This window comes from Triplophysa rosa, linkage group LG25, assembly GCF_024868665.1.
Source record: "Triplophysa rosa linkage group LG25, Trosa_1v2, whole genome shotgun sequence".
Taxonomy (NCBI): domain Eukaryota; kingdom Metazoa; phylum Chordata; class Actinopteri; order Cypriniformes; family Nemacheilidae; genus Triplophysa; species Triplophysa rosa.
The window spans coordinates 17,440,841-17,460,992 of record NC_079914.1 but is presented as its reverse complement, the minus strand read 5'-3'; the positions used below and the strand labels follow the sequence as shown (position 1 = coordinate 17,460,992).

At 38.4% G+C, this 20,152-nt stretch overlaps 4 protein-coding genes across 8 annotated transcripts; 3 read left to right on the top strand and 1 right to left on the bottom strand.

The window, feature by feature from the left end:
• Nucleotides 1-1,028: 1,028 nt before the first annotated feature.
• Nucleotides 1,029-6,646, bottom strand: LOC130549058 (uncharacterized). 2 transcript variants are annotated; one of them, XM_057326207.1, is made up of 5 exons: nt 6,375-6,646; nt 5,279-5,681; nt 3,337-3,645; nt 2,964-3,260; nt 1,029-2,872 (listed from the first exon to the last, which is right to left on the bottom strand). In XM_057326207.1, the coding sequence occupies exons 2-5, from the start codon at nt 5,319-5,321 to the stop codon at nt 2,715-2,717; spliced, it is 807 nt and encodes a 268-aa protein (XP_057182190.1). In that variant the 5' UTR covers nt 5,322-5,681; nt 6,375-6,646; the 3' UTR covers nt 1,029-2,714. The 2 variants fall into 2 exon arrangements, with proteins under 2 accessions (XP_057182190.1, XP_057182191.1); XM_057326208.1 differs by lacking the exon at nt 5,279-5,681 and having other exon boundaries at nt 1,030-2,872.
• Nucleotides 6,647-7,008: 362 nt separating this feature from the next.
• LOC130549059 (natural killer cell receptor 2B4-like) lies at nt 7,009-10,502 on the top strand. 2 transcript variants are annotated; one of them, XM_057326210.1, is made up of 5 exons: nt 7,009-7,083; nt 8,865-9,200; nt 9,341-9,637; nt 9,771-9,911; nt 10,140-10,502. In XM_057326210.1, coding segments are annotated over exons 1-5 (789 nt in total). In that variant the 5' UTR covers nt 7,009-7,070; the 3' UTR covers nt 10,142-10,502. The 2 variants fall into 2 exon arrangements, with proteins under 2 accessions (XP_057182193.1, XP_057182192.1); XM_057326209.1 differs by having other exon boundaries at nt 9,771-10,502.
• An 802-nt stretch (nt 10,503-11,304) lies between these two features.
• LOC130549051 (uncharacterized) lies at nt 11,305-13,448 on the top strand. Its single transcript, XM_057326197.1, has 4 exons — nt 11,305-11,741; nt 11,876-12,205; nt 12,326-12,622; nt 12,705-13,448. The coding sequence occupies exons 1-4, from the start codon at nt 11,579-11,581 to the stop codon at nt 12,827-12,829; spliced, it is 915 nt and encodes a 304-aa protein (XP_057182180.1). The 5' UTR covers nt 11,305-11,578; the 3' UTR covers nt 12,830-13,448.
• Nucleotides 13,449-15,457: 2,009 nt separating this feature from the next.
• LOC130549069 (uncharacterized) lies at nt 15,458-18,946 on the top strand. 3 transcript variants are annotated; one of them, XM_057326223.1, is made up of 5 exons: nt 15,458-15,861; nt 16,105-16,431; nt 16,732-16,872; nt 16,950-17,029; nt 17,271-18,946. In XM_057326223.1, exons 1-5 carry the CDS (start codon nt 15,786-15,788, stop codon nt 17,319-17,321), a joined length of 675 nt encoding a protein of 224 aa, XP_057182206.1. In that variant the 5' UTR covers nt 15,458-15,785; the 3' UTR covers nt 17,322-18,946. The 3 variants fall into 3 exon arrangements, with proteins under 3 accessions (XP_057182206.1, XP_057182207.1, XP_057182205.1); XM_057326224.1 differs by having other exon boundaries at nt 16,825-16,872; nt 16,950-18,946; XM_057326222.1 differs by having other exon boundaries at nt 16,950-18,946.
• Nucleotides 18,947-20,152: the final 1,206 nt, after the last annotated feature.

Below are 20,152 nucleotides of genomic sequence, written 5' to 3'. Positions count from 1 at the left end.
GCTGAATCTTTAGCCATCTTTAAGAATCAACTATAGGCGCATCTCTTACATTAAATAGGGCAGTTGTGGCCTAATGGTTAGAGTTGGACTGATGACCAGAAGGTTGCCGGTTCGATTCCCAGGGCCGGCGGGTAACGACTGAGGTGCCCTTGAGCAAGGCACCTTACCCCTACTTTCTCCCCGGGCGCTGTAGTGATAGCTGCCCACTGCTCCGGGGGTACGTGTGTTCACTACTCTCTGGATGGGTTAAATGCAGAGGTCACATTTCGTTGCCTTGTACTTGTACATGTGCAATGACAATAAATTGAATTGAATCTAATCTAATCTAATCTACATTAAAGGGACAGTTCACCCAGAAATGGAAATTCTGTCATCATTTACTCTCTCTCAGATTGTTTCAAACCTGTATAAATGTCTTTGCTCTGATAAACACAACAGAAGATATTTGTAAGAATGTCAGTAACCAAACAGATCTCATCCCCCATTTACTGCCATAGTAGGGTAAATAAATACTATGAGAGTCAAGATCACAATCACATCTTCTAAATCTTGTTTGTTATCCTAAGGTCAACCATGTATATAAAAGCGTATGATTTCATTTTGACTTTAACACGTGATGAATTTAAGGTTTTTACAAACAAACCTCTGACATATGCATTCAAATATCTGATGTAATCTGAATGTATACGTGTAAGCCGTTATGGGTGAGAGTTTAGTTTGACCTTTGACACTTCAGTGTCTGTTTGAAACTTATGTTGATGAGTTTTGAGTATATATATGTATAAAGTGCATTTGGAAAGTTGATGAGTGGAAATCTTTCAGCAGAAAACTACACACGCAAACCAACCACATGAACATTATAATACAGACGCGCTCTTAGGAAGAAAGTGTTTGTCCATTTTATAGATGAGACCACACGTGTGATGAGACCACAGCAGTTTCACTTTGACTCACTGATCTGTGACCTGTGTCACATCCATTCTACATGATAAAAACCACACGCATTTTTGTTCTGTTCAAATGTGACTTGACTCAGGTACCACGATGAGGTTTATTTACTCATTTTATGTCATTACTAGATTTTGGCTGATGGTTGCTTATTCACGAGTTCGCCTTAGCAAATAATTAAATGGGTGGTAGTTTGGTTAATCATAGAATGTATATTGTATTTTGGCTTGCTGTCCAGGGAGAGGGCTCTGGGGTCGGGAATTCTTTCCAGAAGCGCTTCACCCAAAGATGCAACTAGCGCAGGACAGCAGCCAAGGCGTTATTGGCCCCCAAAACATAGCAGATCTTGAGGCCGGAGAGTTGCTGGCTGTTGCTTGGAGTAGAGCTGAGGCCTCTGGAAGAGGATTGGCTTCTGCGGGCCTCTGTGAGGTACGGATATAGAGGTCTGTGGGAAATACAGATAAAGGCCCCTGCTGGGGAGGCACAGTGGAAGAGGTTCCAGGACTAGAGCGTTCGGTGGGATGGGCAAGGATGCAGAGGAGGATAGAGTGAAGGTAGTGCGAGAGCTGGAAAGGGTGTGTGCTGGAGCCGTGAGCGGAGGCAGCCTCACGCTTGGGCGGCTACGGGAGCTGAGATGGCAGGAAAAGAGAAAGAAGTGTAGGCCTGGGCCTGCGCCTGTGCCGGTAGCGGAGGCAGCCTCACGCTAGCAGTTGGTTTTGGGGCTGCGGGCCAGTGGCCTGGGAAAGAATTGACAGGGGGAAGAGTAGAAGATGGTGGGAGAGAGAGGGCCGCTGGCAATTGTGTGCTACTCGCAGGTCGCCGGTAGAGGTGTGGGACCCGGAAGAGCCTGGATAAGGTTGAGAGCTGGGGTCTTCTGGATCTTGGGCGCGGCCCAAGCTTGCCGAAGCTCTCCTGTGTCGGCTTGGGGACCGGCGTCTCTTCCTGGTGATTTTTGGGTGGTCGAGCTGTGGAAGCGTGCTGCTGCGGACCCGGCTGGTTCTTCCGGCTTTTGGAGGAGGCGGAGGTTTGGCGAGTGGCTCTCCTGTCTGGCTGGCTGCGTACAGGTTATACAGCTCTGCTTTATTTAGCCTTCTGGAAAACGGGACGTCGGCGTTAGACAGGGCCTGTCTGAGGCTTCGGACGGTCCACTTGTTTATTTCCGGAACCGAATGGTGAGCCGAAAAGTAGGAGGACGCTGGAGACTTTGAACCCCTGGATGGCGGAGGAGAGGATGTATGGTTCCCTCGACGTCTGGTGTATCCACGGCCTTGGTTGTAGCATCTTGGCTAGCGCCGGTGCTTTGCGTGGCGGCTGGGTTTGCTTGGAAATCCTGGGCGGACGAGGTTTCCCTGCTGGAGGAGTTTTCGTTCTCAGACATGTTGCTTGGATACTGCAAAAATGTAGAGTGAAGGAGGTAAGGCGATTTAATTATTTATGGGGTTTGCTCTTGATTTGATAGGACTGAAGACGTAATGGCTAATGGCTGGCAGCTGCGTAATGATTTGCATGTGCTCCTCCCAAACATTGTTAATAAAACATCATTTAGTGTTTCTTCACCATTGATTGTTGTTTATTATTACGTCTGACACATTTAGGATAAGAAGATCAGGTATAGAAGACTCAATACTATAATGTTTGAGCTTTCAAACACAAAAAAACTGAGCGGCAACATTAAGAAATTAAAAAAAAAATTTTGATTAGACGATAGGTAATAGATGTTTTAATGAAGACGATCCTTTTTGATTCACAAATATTATTGAAAAAGATCATTCTTGTTTTTGAATAGCTGAATCATTTGAGGTCAATGGTGATTCTTGTCTGGATTTGATGTCATAAACCAGAATAGCAACACCAGCCACGCCCACCAGAGCAGAGACGACCAATCGGATCACAGCTTCAGTAAACCCACAACAGCTGACACAAACTGAAGAAATGAAAGAGATGTTTGTATTTTAAATACACTTTTGCATCTGAAAAACTTAAAAGTAAACAACTGTAAACATCACATGACTCACCTGCAGACGTGTGACAGACATGAGTGATGTGTAGATGTTGTGTGTGGTTTGTGATGAGATTGTTGACCACACATCTGTATGTGTTTGTGTCCTGATATTCCACCTCCAGAGGTAGAGAGAGTCTGATGTTGAGATCAGACACACTGATGCTGGACAATAAACTCTTTCCTTTGTACCAGGAGACGCTCACATCATGTGACACATTCACCACTGAACACAACACACAACAACATGATGATGAAGATGATGAAGAACATTGAGAAGAGACTCTGGAGATGACGGGAACAGACAGACGAGCTGAAAAACAATTGCAGTTTGAATATTACAATGATCAGAATATTTGGAAGAGTGATTATAATATTTCTCATCTCACCATATACAGTAACATTGAAGTGTTTGTTTTGAAAAGTATTTTCAATGATCTCAGCTGTATAAAGTCCAGTGTGTTGAGTTGTGATGTTTGTGATGATGAGAGATCCAGTCTGAGCATCTATCTCTACATGATTCTTCAATCTCTCATTAATAAATGGTTTTGTTTTTGCTTCTCTGTTCAGTTTAGCTATAACTGAACCCTGAACACCAAACCTCCACTCGATCAGATCATATCTCTGTAGATGAGTGTGTAGAGTAACAGAATGTCCCTCCATCACTGACACTGACTTCACTTCATCACCAAACACACCTGAACAACACAAACACATCTGAACAACACAAACACACCTGAACAACACAAACACAAACACACCTGAACAACACAAACACACACATTGACACACTGAAGAAGTGTGAGAGTAAATGAGGCGGATGTTGAAGAGAGTTGGAGGTGTGAGAGGCGTGTAGCGTGTAAACGTCACGTGTGCTGCTTTACTGACAGACGCTGAAGGCCGTGACATGTCTGTTAAAGCACCGGCTCTCACACACCACACGTTTACACTTGACTTCTTTTAAAGATGAAGACACAAGTACTCTCATGAGCACGATGTCATGTTTATGGATGATCCAGACTCGTGTGTCTCTTCATACGCTGATGCCACACGGCTGTGAGTGAATCAAGTGTTTGCGTCTGCAAGAGATGTGTGAATGTTTGTGGTTTCATGTGTAGAGAGCAGGCCCTGATTAACACAGTGTAGTGCCCCCCCAACTCACATGTTAGTGTAACATGTTACAATATGTTTACTTCCATCATAAATGGCATGTATGAGGACTACATGCAAAACCACCCCTGATAGCACACGCACATGTGGCAGACATCTATTTGATGTCTGCATTTTCATCTGCAAGACATCTGTCAGATGCTGTTTGCTCATCTGTCCTACATCACTGAGACGTCTGCTGTCAGATGTCATATAGACCTCTAGAAGACGTCTGTCAGATGTGTAGGATTTAGAATGGATGTACAACAGCTCTTTAGCAGATGTTTTTACACAGCAGATGTTTTCCAGATCTCCAGATCTTTAGTAGACGTATTACAGATGTACATGTGCTATCTGGGGTATGTCTAAAAAACATTGCGAACACACCAACAGCTGAATTCAGCACCACAGAGAGCACATCAGTGAAACACACACACAATGAACTTTACAAGCATCTCTAACTAACTAACTAACAATAACCAATGTACACAAACGGTGATGTACAGAATCCTATGCAGAACAAAATCCACGCTGAGATTTAATGTATATTTGTTGTACAGGACCTTCATTTTAGATTAACTTTCAACAAATTCATTCGGTACAGAGATTTAACTTTAAAACCAACATCATGCGCGTTCACAAAAGAACAATTTAAAGTGACGTGAAGAGAAGCAGAAAGAGTTCCACTGAATCACACACACATGAATGAACTTACTGCTTTATTCAGAGGGTTTACTTGTTTATTCAGAGGGTTTTATTGTTGTTTACTTGTTTATTCAGAGGGTTTTATTGTTGTTTTATTGTTTATTCCTCTAGAGGTCATTTTTAAGAAGGCTCATCAGAGAATATTTACTTGTTTTGTGTTTACAGAAGTTCACATATTCTTTATTCAGAATATCTTTAAGCATTGAGTTGGATTTCATCACTTCCTGTGAAGAACTGCAAACTATAAACTAAAGCGTTTGATCAACTGATCAAAGTTTATTTATTGATCGAAGGCCATCCGTCTTTGTGACCTGAAGTCTATCAAGGACGAGTTGCATTCATAATAGATTTTGCTGTAAAATGTATTTTGAAGAATGTGTAATAAGTTATTCTTTTAATGTTATTTGTGCCCCTTGTGCGGGTGATTAAAAACTAACAAGTATTACAGAAGCAAATATAGAAATAAAGTCAACTTACCGATCAGAGTCCACAAGCACAACACAAGAGATGTGTGAAGCATTTTCTGTTGTGAAATAATAACTCTCTACAAGACTGAAAAAAACTAAACGTGATCCAAACACATCAGAAGTGTTGCATTAATGATGTTTCACAGCACTTAAAGAAACGTATCGTGACTAAAGTGTACAGGAGGTGGAGAGGTGTGGTTGATTTTCGCTTGTTTGTCATCACTGTGTGTAAAACCTGAGATCGTCTATATTGTGTGTGTGTGTGTGTGTGTGTCAGTTAGTGGTCGCCCCCTGATAGCACACGTACATCTGGCAGACATCTATTTGATGTCTGCATTTTCATCTGCAAGACATCTGGTCATCTGCCCTACATCACTGAGACGTCTGCTGTCAGATAGACCTCTAGAAGATGTCTGCAAGACGAACGACACCACTGATGACGCAGATTTCATCGTCACATGATCAAACCGTTTCGGCGCCTCCCCAGGTGGCCACTAGATGTCACCTTAGCGCCTCCTTTGTAACACAACTGAACTTCTTTAGTGTTAATGAAAAATAAATGGACTCTTTTAACAATCAATCCCCTGGCTCTCCTTCTGTGTTTCTATGTGTGTTGACACGATTAAGCAGCGAGCCAAAATATGTATACGAAACCTAAGTATTCACCAAATACATTTATATTGAATTTATCTGCATGTGTAACGATTCCCTTATGACAGGAATCAAAAATATGTATACGAAACCTAAGTATTCACCAAATACATTTATATTGAATTTATCTGCATGTGTAACGATTCCCTTATGACAGGAATCACATCTGCGTTGCGTTGAAGTTTTTTAATAAAGACACGTCATGCCTCTGACTGCTCAGCATCGTTTATTTTCTGAATAAACAGGGAATATAAATAGTGAACACGTGTTTGGTAGGTCTCTGTATTTACATCACTCATTATATGGCTCGTTCAGCCACGAGATAATCTCGACTCAACCGGAAGTGATCTGAGCGAGTAAAAACATTATACATCGTTTCAAACTTCTAAACATAAGGCTAACAAGACAAACATAATATGCCTCACATAATGACTGTACATGAAGTGACAACATACCTGCATAAACAGAGAATATAAATTGTGAACATGTGTTGGTTGGTCTCTGTATTTACGTCAGCCCGTTGGCAAACGAAGAGTTAGCAAAGCATGCTAACAGGCGCTAATCTCTAATACAGTCACAATCTGTCATAAACATTTTTATAATCCCGCTGTGCAAAGTATGTCTAACGAAACAAGAACATATTTAATTCACGATATATTGTTAAACGTCAACAATATTCGCATTATATGGCTCGTTCAGCCACGAGATAAACTCCTCTCGTCTCAACAGGAAGTGATCTGAGCGACACGCGCCAGTGGAGTACATCATCTTAAAGTGACAACGCACTGCCTTTTGTAAATCTTAAAAAAAATATATATATATACATTTCAATTTAAAACAAAACATATTAACCCTTATAACCCTTTAACATATTATAACAATCTAATAAAGAACAAAGAAACAATAACATAAATCCATCAGAAAAGAAGGGGATTTTGAATGAAAATTACACAACCATAATAAATCTGTTACACATGTATAATAATATAATATAATAATGTTAATATTACATAATGAATTGTCTCTCTGGGGAAAGTGCAAGCAGTGAAGATCAAACAGTAGAACACAGATGATCGATCACAGAAGGAAGAGCAATCGAACACAGAACAACATAAACAGATCTCTCTCGCTCTCTTTCTTTCAAGATTTAAATGGTTTTGTGTGGTAAGTAAAAGGTCTTTGTTAATGCATATGAACATTAAATATACATATTTACGAACAAACATACTTTAACAATAAAAATATATGTTCCTGGTCACTACAGGGAAGTCGTTTGAGACGGTCACGTGATCCATGTGTGGCGTCCTCCCAATTCATTTTTAAAATGAAAAACTACCCCTTTTTATGTTTGTTTGTTTTTACCAAGTGCCACACGAAATAACAATTAAATGCATTTAAATATCTAATAAGTTAAAAAAAATATTATTTGTTTGCAAATGTATCTTACCGGCGATAAGCAGCTGTTTTATAGAAATGCCCCACCGCACCCTTGAATGTTGACTTCACATGCTCTCTTCTAAGTGTGTAGGGCTTTAGTGATGCTCCCTTTAAATCGGGATTTGCCAAATCAATAAATAAATATAATACAATGAATAAATAAATACAGAAATATATTAAAATGTAAAAAATAAATAAAGATGTTAAATAAATATATAAATTAAGATATTTTATGTGATATATAGTCCTAGTGATGTTACTAAAATAACAATGGAAATTTACAAAAAGTAAACCGAACAGCTAGACAATGACGAAACAAAACAGAACTCTGTGTAATGGAGACCTCTAGTGTTCGATAGAGGAAACTGCAGGTGACTCACAGATCTGTTTGAGATGCAACATTTATTTATTGACCTGAGGACAGATTTGGTTAAATGAGTTCGTTCTACTTACAACGGGCTAATAATTCAATAAAACACGGGTTAATAAATGAGTGTTTATGTAAATTCAGTCAAACTAAAGCGTTTACATGACGTTTAAAAAATGCATTCAGATTGTACGAACTCTAAAGTGTATTGAAATTGTATTAGATTTGTTAACTTGGAATCTAAGAGACAGAATGTCCCGCTGTGGTGAAGTGATGTTCTGACCACAGATGGAGGTGAAGGTTTACATGGATTGTTGAGTTGATTGTGGTTTTCAATGGAAACAACACACGCACACAAACACATGCACGTCAAAAATAATTGTGTGGTCTAATAATATAATGGCTTGGCACTATATAGAGAAACACATCATGTAGACTTGACCCAAATTTTAAATTCTTATTTGTACAGAAATGTCCACTGGAAATAAGCGTGTGCTGTGTCTGTGTGTGGACGTCTAGCAGATTCTCTGTGTCATTGTGTCCTTGTCCATGTGTAGATGTCATGCCAAAAGTAACCGAGGTTTTGGCTTCATTCACATGCTTTTAAATACACATTTTATACACTATACAAATCATCATCAAAATATCCCAGGTTTATTGATATTTGTGTGTTTTCATTACATTCATGTTTATATCTGTGAGTGGTGTGTATGTGAATGAGGGAGGAGGGCAAACTGTCAATCTACTGCATAAACACACCCACAATAAAACTCTCTAGTGACTGTTGTTTTGTAAAAATCATTTTTCTTTGTAACTTAATAATAGTTTACGAAGGGAATAAAGCGTGAGCATGTGTCAGAAGATGATTGGTGTGACAGTGTTTCTGCTGTCGTGTTTGTGGCATTCGACTGGCAGGTGACATTTTGAGGTTTTCACACATTCAGTTCTTGCACAGCAAACAGACGCCGCTCACAAGATTCTTATATGAATGTGGATTCATGTTATGAAGTATATTTTACTTCATGTCTGTGTTTTTTCAGGCCTCACATAAAGCTTTATTTACTGATTTGTGATATGTTAGTCGTGTTTTATTAAACCCTATAATGTCAATAATGTGTGTATTCTATTACTTGTCCTGCAGGTTTGTTTGGTGCTCAGACGGATCAAATAAACACATTAATATCAGTGACGGAGGGACATTCTGTCACTCTACACATTAATATTACTGAACTACACACAGATGAAGATGTTGAGTGGACATTTGGTGTTCAGAGTCCAGATGAGATTATAGCTACAATCTACAAAGACAATATGACGTCATCATCTATTAATGAGAGATTGAAGAATCATGTAGAGATAGATGCTCAGACTGGATCTCTCATCATCACAAACATCACAACTCAACACACTGGACTTTATCAAGTGACCATCACCAACGCAAAGCTAGTTAACTTCATTTACAGAGTTATCGTCCATGGTGAGTTCAGAATTACAGTTGGTCAGTTTCCTTCAAATTTCAAGATGGTGTTAAAAAGAAAAAAGTTAATGCAATGTAAAGTGTTCAATTAAGGCATTTGATTAGTTGATTGTTTACTTTATTGACTAAATGTTTTCCAGCTCGTCTGCCTGTTCCCGTCATCTCCAGAGACTCTTCTCAATGTTCTTCATCATCTTCATCATCATGTTGTTGTGTGTTGTGTTCAGTGGTGAATGTGTCACATGATGTGAGCGTCTCCTGGTACAAAGGAAAGAGTTTATTGTCCAGCATCAGTGTGTCTGATCTCAACATCAGACTCTCTCTACCTCTGGAGGTGGAATATCAGGACACAAACACATACAGATGTGTGGTCAACAATCCCATCACAAACCACACACAACATCTACACATCACTCAACTCTGTCACACGTCTGCAGGTGAGTCATGTGATGTTACTCTTTTCAATGTATTTTGCTTTAGATTGTACAGTGTTCTTGTATGTTGATATACAGTTGCTACAAGGTTGAAATTAAATTTAAAACAAGCTTTTCTTTCGTTTCGTTCTTTCAGTTGGTGTCCTCCGTTGTGGTTTTACCGAAGCTGTAATTCGATTGGTCGTCTCTGCTGTAGTGGGCGTGGCTACTGTTGCTGTTCTGGTTTATGACATCAGATCCAGAAGAGAATCACCATCGACCTCTGATGAATCAGAATGTAAATAAATCTCTTGAATTTTTTTAACTTTTTGCTCTTTTGTCAAGTATATTTGTCATTTAAAGGCTCCATATTTTTGGAGGATGTATATTGACAGAAATGCAATATTATAAACATGACTATGTGTTCAGAGCTGTACATTCTGTTTTTATTATCTTAGAATGATCTATTTCTATCTACATACACCGCTGGTCTTCTTACATTTCATTCATCATGTTGTTTCTACAGAAGCCCTAAACAGACAAACTGCTCTACAGAACGCGTTTCATAAATACGTTATCTCCTTCGGCAAAGAAGTGAAAACCGGACGACATCGTAGTTCTGTGTCAGCCACTGGCCGCTGGTTGCAATTCACAACCTCACCGCTAGATGCCGCTAAATGTCATACACTGGACCTTTAAGTTTAAACTTTTTCTTCATTAAATAACTAGACTTTTTCCTTATCGTCCTATGGAGTTTAAACAAAGTTGCATCACTTATCTTTTGTTTGGCACATGTAATGTGTTTTTTTATCACTTAGAAATAAACATTACAATATGATGTTCTGTAAAGCTTCTTTGAAATGATTTCTCTTGTTATAATAAAAATTGCTTGATAAATTGTTACAATTTATTTTCACTACTTATTTGTTTTTAGAACTAACACATTTCATGTGTGTGCATGTATATGGAACCTTTTAGCATACATACGCTTTTCTATCATCAGGAAGTGAATGCTTCAGTTAATTCTCAACCACAAACACATACAAACACCATCAATCCTACTGAATGTGTGAAGGAGACTCAGTAGATGTAAAAAAATAACTGATCAGGCACATTCAATGATGAACAAACAATCACTGTTAAACATCATCCAAAAGCTACAAATAATCTTCACACACAGAAATATGTTAACAGGAATATGAAATGTTATTTGAATCAGACTTTGGGAAGGTCTCATGTTTTTTAATGATGTAGAATAAGTGTGACACGGGTCACAGATGAGTGAGTCAAAGTGAAACTGCTGTGGTCTCATCACACATGTGGTCATCTGTCCAGTGGACAAACAGCTCGTATATTAATGTGTGTTTGTGGTTGGTTTGCGTGTGTAGTTTTATGGGGAAATGCTTCTGTTTCATTCCTATATGCACATTGCTTAAAGTTCAACAACACTGATGTTTTAAAACAGCCAAAGTATCACAGGTCAGAGGCCAAACCCATTGGCGTCTATAATGTCTTAAAGCAGGCCTACATATCTGATATTGTAGTGGAACATTTTTTAAGAGCAGTTTATTTGCATTGACATTTATGCATTTTTATTTGCATTTAGGTTTTATCCATAGTTAGTTTATCCTACTTACATTGCGTTATATTTATATCTGTGTTCTCTAGAAATCGAACCCATGCAACAGGAATATAAAAACTCTGAACGCTTTATTAACCTATAACTTCTATAATATAACTAGATATATCATATAACGAATATAACAGTGATTAAAGCTCATGGCTGGTCAGTCTGAGCAGATGTATTAACAATTTCTCACAGCGATTTACTCGGACGCTTAAAACTACATTTTAAATCTTAATTTGGACTCCATCGCTTTTGATGAAGACCAGATGTTGTGCTGTCGACATATAAGTGTCCTCTCAAAGTCTTCTATGAGTTAAAGACGTTCCCTTGGTCTCTTCATGGTTTACGCACGTCAGAGACGAAACGTTGAAGCGCACGCGTGTGCGCGTTCACGCGAGCGGCTGTGCCGGGGCGCACAAACGCGTTTGCAGACATCGTCGTTTCTAGCGGAAATGAGTCGTCTAATAGTTCTTCTCTGTGTGTGTTTGCGGCATTTAGACAGTAAGTGATTTTTTCTTGATATGGGTTATTTTCTCATTCATGTCTGTCTGTGTTTTTACACAAAAGCTTTATTAACTGATATGTGATATGCTGTGTTTCATAAATCTTTTAATTGCTGTATTGTTTTCTTTCAGGTGTGTTTGGTGCTGTTCAAATAAACACATTAATATCAGTGACGGAGGGAGATTCTGTCACTCTACACACTCATATTACTGAACTACACACAGATGAAGGAACTGAGTGGACATTTGGTGTTGAGAGTCCAGATGAGATCATAGCTACAATATACAAAGACAATATTAAACCATTTATTAATGAGAGATTGAAGAATCATGTAGAGATAGATGCTCAGACTGGATCTCTCATCATCACAAACATCACAACTCAACACACTGGACGCTATCAAGTAACCTTCACCAGAAATGCAAAGCTAGATAAAGTCATATTCAGAGTTATCGTCTATGGTGAGTTCAGAATTACAGTTGGTCAGTTTCCTTCAAGTTTCAATCATTAGTGTTAACAAGGGAAAAAGTTAAAGTAGGGAAACTGGTTGATGTTCATTTACTTTGGCAATTGTTTTTCAGCTCGTCTGTCTGTTCCCGTCATCTCCAGAGTCTCTTCTCAATGTTCTTCATCATCTTCATCATCATGTTGTTGTGTGTTGTGTTCAGTGGTGAATGTGTCACATGATGTGAGCGTCTCCTGGTACAAAGGAAAGAGTTTATTGTCCAGCATCAGTGTGTCTGATCTCAACATCAGACTCTCTCTACCTCTGAAGGTGGAATATCAGGACACAAACACATACAGATGTGTGGTCAACAATCCCATCACAAACCACACACAACATCTACACATCACTCAACTCTGTCACACGTCTGAAGGTTTTTGCTTTTGCTACTCATTGTCAAAGTCCTCGTTTGTTCTTTAATGTTTAATGAAATGTCTGTTTTATGTCTTTTTTAGTTGTTGTTCACACTTGTGGTTTCATTGAAACTGTGATCCGATTGGTCGTCTCTGCTGTAGTGGGCGTGGCTACTGTTGCTGTTCTGGTTTATGACATCCAGACGAGAATCACCATCAACCTCTGATGAATCAGAATGCAAATAAATCTCTAAAATCCCCCAAACAATAAATGAACTATGTTGCTCTTTCATCAAGAATGTTAAATATTGTGGCACTAATAAGGTCAGAGGTGGGTAGAGTAGCCAAAATCATTACTCAAGTAAAAGTACAAGTAACTAGAGAAATTGTTACTCAAGTAAAAGTAAAAGTCACTATTTTAAAAATTACTTGAGTAAAAGTAAAAAAGTATGCAATGAAACAACTACTCAAGTAGCTAGTTACTTAGTTACTTTGTATCTGATTATATAGGCCTACTACATAAAATTAATATTAACGCCAATATTTTAATATTACATTTTAATCAATATTTTTAATTATCATAAGCAGATATCTTTGCAATATACTAGAGAGACTAAAGAATAGACAAACACAGAAGAGACGAGCATTTCTGTAAATTTCATCTAGTCCTGATGTCAATGTAGTTGACACAACTTATTTAGAATAATAGAGCATGTCAAACTAAAGCATTAACTAAACTCAGAGCATTTCCTAAGATGATCTAGAACATCTGCAGTGCTCTCTTCAATGAAATACACATTTTTGATCAAAGCTCATGTTTTCTCGTGTTGTGTCACGTGTGTGTTGTGAAACGCTCTTACTTGTAAACAAACAGTAAACGGTGAACCACACGCCCATCAACAAGTTTTCTTCCTTCTGTTCTTCAAATGTATATTTCTGCAGGCTCACGTCTCTGTGTCTGACAGGTAACGCGCATGTTGCTGTGTCTGACGAACATTGCGCGCATATGGCGGGCAGTTATCATCGCTGGCAAACAATATGACACATTTGCAGTTTTGATTGTATAGATATAGATTAATATCCACTTCATCCAACGCTCTTTGTGTTCTGCGTGTTCTTAAGTTTCGCGCTACGAGGAGTGAGTAATCATGCGTCAGATGATTCAGATCGTGCTGCCAACTGAACAAATCATTTGAACTGATTCATTAGCCTATTCAAGTGGTTTTGCCCATTGTTCAATTAATGCTTTCAAAAGAATCGACTCAAAAGAATCGATCACTCGGGAATGCCCGTAAAAAGAGACGACAACCTTGAAATAAACAACGCGTTTAAAAAAGCATATTTTAAAATGAAGGAACGAAGGAACGTCACGCAATGTAAGTTATGCAACGAAGTAAAAGTACAGATTTTCTATTAGAAATTTACTTAAGTAAGAGTAAAAGTACACACTTTTAATTTTACTTAAAAAGTACATATTTTCCAAAATGTTACTCAAGTAAATGTAACAAAGTAAATGTAGCGCGTTACTACCCACCTCTGAATAAGGTTATGAAGAAGTGATGTTTTTAGACCTCATCCTGAGATCAACTCTACAGGCTCTTATGATCTCAACAGGGATAACTGGTATAAAAATAAATGAATGCACAGATGAAAACATGCATGATATAATTTGACATACCTCTAATCTGAAAGCTTCTATCATCTTCTGAAGTTTCTTTTTAATTATTTGTATTTGTTTGCCTACCAGAAGCCTAATGACGTTCATTCTTACAATAAAGTTCAGCTGAAACTCGACAGGGACTCATTTACACATTGAAATGACAAATAGTTCAAGTGAATTGTTCCTGTGGCTCGTATCTGTGTTTAAGAGTCACTCACATATGTTACTGAAGAAAGAGAAGTTTTCCATCATCATCAGGGTGTGAATATGCTTCAGTCAGTCTCGACCACAACAACCGAGTGATGAAGGTGGAATCATAATCATAATCATGCATCATTTTAAAAGAGACTAAACAAGCATTGACGTAAACTAAACCAACCAAAAATCAAGTTGTGTGACTAAATCAAAGTTTAGTTATTATAAATGAACATACATATACATTAATATTTATTGCTGTAGGATAAATGTGACACAGATGAGTGAGTCAAAGTGAAACTGCTGTGGTCTCATCACACGTGTGGTCTCATCTGTTCAGTGGACAAACAACACGTCTATTAATGTGTTTGTGGTCAGTTTGTGTGTGTGTAGTTGTCTGGAGAACAGTTTCTTATTTTCCACTCATATCTTTATACACTTCACTCCAAATTAATTTCCTTGCAGGGGTCAGAGGTCAAACAGAACTCGCTCTTTAGATACGAATGGCTTAAAGTATATTGGGTTGCATATTTAGATAATAATAGATATTTCTTTAGATAAGTCATATCTAAAAAAAACTTCAAAGAGTTGTCAAATGTTTTTAAACTATATTAAGGAACTAGATTAGACTTAAAAAATGCTGTCATCATTTACTCACGCTCTTGACATGTCAAACCTGAATGACTTTCTTTCTTCTGCAGAACACATAAGAAGATATTTTGAAGAATGATGGTGACCAAAAAAAGCTGGTCCCCATTCCCTTGCATTGCTTTTGTGACCATGCGGTAGAAGTAAATGGGGAGCAACGCTTTTTGGTCATCAACATTCTTCAAAATATCTTCTTTTGTGTTCTGCAGTAGAACGTCATACAGGTTTGAAATGACAAAGGTGAGTAAATGATGACAGAAGGTGAACTTCTCATTTAATAATTATGTGGGTGATTCAAGGTCCGAGTTGGTCAATGTGAGTTTGAAAAGGAAGAAAGCTAATCTCTCTGCTCAGAACTCTACATTTACTCAGTCACAGATCTCACAATTTATTCAATCAATTGTCAAGTAGCCTATGAAGAGCAATCGACGTCACTTTTATAGCCAAGCTGTACTAGTGTATGTCAGAAATCGTCTCACGTGTGTCTTTTAATTCCTAACAGTCAACAGTTTCTTGCTTTTATGTGCGTTCCTCAGCTGTCTTGGAGTTTCACGCAAACAGAGCGTTCAAGCGCGTGCATGTGCGTGCGCGTTCGTGCGTGCGGCTGTGTTAAAGATGCGGCAGGGAAGATATACTGATATTTCCTGATATTTCCTGTCACATTAGGGCAAATACTATTTATGTTCTCCCACACACTGCTGCAGAATATGATTTGTGTGATGGTTTTGCTGCGTTTATGTCTGTGTCATCTGACCGGTGAGTGAGTTCTTGAATCTTTTAAAGCTTTCACTTCTGGCGGTCGATGTCTGATTTTACGGGATTCGCACCGGCCACTATCACTTATAAAGCCTATCTTAAATATGCGCGTGGATTACCTTAATATTTTATTCACGTTTATTTCAGCCTCTTCACGTCACAAATTGTATCAGTGTTTGTGTTGTTCAGGTGTGTATTGCTCACACATGGTATAGTAATATACAAACTGTTTGTGTTGTTCAGGTGTGTTTGGTGTTGATCCAGATGAAGTGAAGTCAGTGATGGAGGGACATTCTGTTACTCTACACACTGATACTGAACTACACACACATGATGTGATCGAGTGGATGTTTGGTGTTCAGAGTCCAGATGAGATTATAGCTGAACTGAACAGAGAAGCCAATATAACATCATTTATTAATGAGAGATTGAAGAATCATGTAGAGATAGATGCTCAGACTGGATCTCTCATCATCACAAACATCACAACTCAACACACTGGACTTTATAAAGCTGAGATCACCAGAAAATCTTCTGTTGTCACCAGACACTTCAAAGTTACTGTCTATGGTGAGTTACAAGTTACAAAAGTATCATATTTATCATTTTTTTTAAATGTAAATAAATGCATTAAAAATAATAATAGTAATAATAAGAGCAAGAATGTTTTAGATTGTCTTGTGTGCGCTATGAGGAAAAATGTCAGATTACAGATGGTTTACAATTTAAAAAATATGATTTTGTTTAGGGCATTTGGTTTGTTTGAAAAAGGTTATGCACACCTTAATGTTATTATGAGAAGTGTAGACGTGAAAAATGTCAATTTACAATACTTGTACGTATTTATTAATTTTTTCGTATTTGTATCAGAAAAAAGTTACCCCGAGTTGTGGTTCACCAACCATAAACATCAGTTAATTGTGATCTCTTGTACTGTTGGACCTCTGATGATCGTGGCTGCAGTTCTGACGTTCTGGATTTGCAGTAAACACAGACAAAGACAGCAAGATGGTAAGCATGTGTGCATCTTAACATTTTCCAGACTGTGTGTGTAAACACAGATTCATATTGTTAAATAAGTGTTATAGTTGCAGAAACAGTTCAGACCAGCGAAGAGGAGATCACATATGCAGATCCAACATTTTGCCAAAGACAAAAACATACAACGGTGAGTTCATTCACGACTCAGTTTGTCACAATCTGCTTTGTTGCACACAAGGGCTGAGGACGCATACACAGCTTAAGTTAGTTGATAATCCTGAACCATAAACTAGCAAAAGAGAAAAGGTCATACACCAGTCCAAATACAAGGCACAGGGCAGAAAACAGACTAATAATAAAAGAGAATCATTCCTGAGCTCAATAAGGGAGTTTGATGATTGTGTGTGTTTGTTGTGTGTGTCTGTCAGAGATGTGCGGTGGAGGATGATGTGGTGTATGCAGGAGTCATGAGAAGATGATCAATTCCCTATGAGTGATGGTCTAATAACAGTATTTCTGACTGTTTTGCAAATGTTTTTATTTGTTTTGTGAGATTTAAATGTTCTTTCTTGAATGTGGATTTAGACAAAAGATTCACACATACAGTATTATGTTACAGTAAACTGTAAGGCCTAGTTTGTGTTATCAGATGTATTGTATTTATGTCATTGTTACAGCTCCAGTGAATTGTGATTAACAGTGTCAGAGGCAATGCCAACACTTCACTTTGTTGATTATTATCAATAAAGTGTCTTTATGAGCACACGCATTACATGTACAACACTTTTAAGTTTATTGGTAGGTGTGTGTGTGTGTGTACTGGTATTCATCCCTGTGTGGGGACCCAATGTTATATCAGTAGATTTTGAACTTGTGGGGACATTTTTAGGTCCCCATGGGGGAGAACAGCTTATAAATCATACAAAATGATATGTATTGCAAATGTAAAAATGCAGAAAGGTTCGTGTGATTATTAGGTTTAGGTGCTGGGGTAGGGGATAGAATATATCATAGGCCTGATATAAAATCAATGGAAGTCTATGGAATGTCCCCATAAAACATGGAAACAAGTGTGTGTGTTGAATCAACAGCCAATTTACAATAGTAAGTCACCACCAGTTAGGTAGGACACCCCCATTTACGAAGACAGTCTCACACCACTCATAGATGCAGATCAACCCGATCAAATCCTGTAAGAGTGTCAGGGGAGAGCGAGAACAACAGAAGCAACACATAAGGGGCAGTTGTGGCCTAATGGTTAGAGAGTCGGACTCGTGACCAGAAGGTTGCCGGTTGGATTCTCAGGGCCGGCGGGTAACCACTGAGGTGCCCTTGAGCAAGGCACCTTACCCCTACTTGCTCCCCGGGCGCTGCAGTGATAGCTGCCCACTGCTCCGGGTGTACGTGTGGTCACTACTCTCTGGATGAATTACATGCAGAGGACAAATAGGTCACTTTCACATGTACGCATGGAAACACAAACACAATAGTGTTTGAGAGTTAAAGATATTCTGCTCCCTATTGAGGGCGTTTCCTCTCTTGCAAGTAAATGCCCATTTTTGCCTGATTTCAATGCAAATGATGTCTTCATGTGGATAAAGTTTAGTGGGTATTTAAAGAAAGCTGTATTTCTCCATCGTCAGGTATGCCTCTTAGACTTTTGAGTGATTTTTGTTTTTTATTTTAGTGTACATGTATTTTAGGATCAGCTCAAAATAAATATAAATACACCAGATTTCCTTCTCAACTTTCATGTGTCCTTGTGTTCTCTCAGTCTTTCGCATTGCTGTGACTTCATGTCAGTCCCGAGGTTTGATTCTGTTGCACTTCAACAGCCACTGGATCAAAATCAACAAACACAACACAAAGAATGACTGAGAAAACGGGTGGAATGAAACAGGTGGAATTGGTTAAACAATGAGTCCAAGCAATGACTTATGGGAAATGTAGTGTGAATGATAGTCTGGGTGTTGATAAGAGTGCCCTCTGGTGGAGCATGAAGGGCACTGCAGCTGGTAACTGTGACAAGATGATGTGAATGAATGAGCTTTCATTTGTTTTGAGTTTAAATATCAACGTTGTAATAATTATCACTTAATGTGAACAATTCTTAAGCATTGCTAGAAAACAACTGTTAATGTAAGTGATGCTTAACATTTATGCTAACCTTTGATGAAGACCTATGAGGGTTGTGTATCAAAATCATTTCCAGTTGAGTGCAGAGCAACATTCAAAGCATGCAACTCAAAGTTCTTCTGTGGTTCTATCAGCCTATAATTTAAAGGCTATTTTAATAATATGCAGACAACTTTGGGAGACAAAATAAAAACACAAGAAAATATTTGTAAATATTTATTTAAACACGTAATCCAACACATTTAAAAAAGAAACGTACGTATACAATGTAAACAACAAGTAATCTGGGAGAAATTTAGAGCCTTTTTGTAGGTGTGTAGTTAATGCTTCCTACATAGCAATCAGGGTCAGACCGGTTTGAACCCTGCTCAGAACAGATTTGGGTAGGAACGGCTGCACGTCTAAATTAATTGTTTAATTTCTGCATTTATGTCTGTATTTATTAATTTCTTTATTCATGCACTTAATTTATACACTTTATTAAGTCATTTCTCATCCTCCATTTGTGAGAACATGTAAGGGGAAAGAATCTGCTCTGATGTAATACATGTACGGTGGCTGATGTTATTGATGTAAGGAGGGATGATAAGTTTTGATATATCTATTTCACTGTAAAGAAAAGTGGTACAGTTTTAATATAAATGCACGGGAAATGACAAAACTCCACTCGGGTCCTAAATTGCTCTCCTGAAATCAAAGAACATCCCTATGAATGAATGCAGCCTTTTCATGATCTTCTATAAAAGCACATATGACATATTACTCACTGAGATGGTATCTGTGTGATCATAATGTGAGCCATGAATGACTGTATTAATGAATGAATGAATGAGTTACACCCCTTGAGCTTTAAAAGGGGAGGAGATGGAAAGAAACTCTGGGTTTACCAAAGAAAACCTGCTCCTGACCAGGTTAGGTTCACAGAGTAAGTTACTATGGTTACTGACTCTGAGTATAAGATACCTCTCCTTTAGAAACGGGCTTGAGTTACCCCGCTTTCTCAGGTTTGACATACCTCACATTCTGAAACACAAAACCCAGAGTTTCCCTCATTTCAGGCTTAATTTACTCAGAGTTTTCACTAAACCTCCTTTCTGAAATGGGCCCCAGGTCTGATCACCTGTGTATCTGTTGTCTCGGTGTTGGGTGGTTGGAGTTGTTTTGACAGCTCACC

Coding starts and splice junctions, on each gene's coding strand:
- LOC130549058 (XM_057326207.1), bottom strand. CDS start 5,321: ATGCTTCACACATCTCTTGTGTTGTGCTTGTGGACTCTGATCG. Junction 3,646..5,278: donor GTGCTTGTGGACTCTGATCG/GTAAGTTGACTT, acceptor TGTGTTGTTCAG/GTGTGTTTGGTGATGAAGTG. Junction 2,873..2,963: donor TGTCTGTCACACGTCTGCAG/GTGAGTCATGTG, acceptor TCATTTCTTCAG/TTTGTGTCAGCTGTTGTGGG.
- LOC130549059 (XM_057326209.1), top strand. Junction 9,201..9,340: donor TTACAGAGTTATCGTCCATG/GTGAGTTCAGAA, acceptor AATGTTTTCCAG/CTCGTCTGCCTGTTCCCGTC. Junction 9,638..9,770: donor ACTCTGTCACACGTCTGCAG/GTGAGTCATGTG, acceptor TCGTTCTTTCAG/TTGGTGTCCTCCGTTGTGGT.
- LOC130549051 (XM_057326197.1), top strand. CDS start 11,579: ATGGTTTACGCACGTCAGAGACGAAACGTTGAAGCGCACGCGTGTGCG. Junction 11,742..11,875: donor GTGTTTGCGGCATTTAGACA/GTAAGTGATTTT, acceptor GTTTTCTTTCAG/GTGTGTTTGGTGCTGTTCAA. Junction 12,623..12,704: donor ACTCTGTCACACGTCTGAAG/GTTTTTGCTTTT, acceptor TGTCTTTTTTAG/TTGTTGTTCACACTTGTGGT.
- LOC130549069 (XM_057326222.1), top strand. CDS start 15,786: ATGTTCTCCCACACACTGCTGCAGAATATGATTTGTGTGATGGTTTTG. Junction 15,862..16,104: donor ATGTCTGTGTCATCTGACCG/GTGAGTGAGTTC, acceptor TGTGTTGTTCAG/GTGTGTTTGGTGTTGATCCA. Junction 16,432..16,731: donor CTTCAAAGTTACTGTCTATG/GTGAGTTACAAG, acceptor TATTTGTATCAG/AAAAAAGTTACCCCGAGTTG.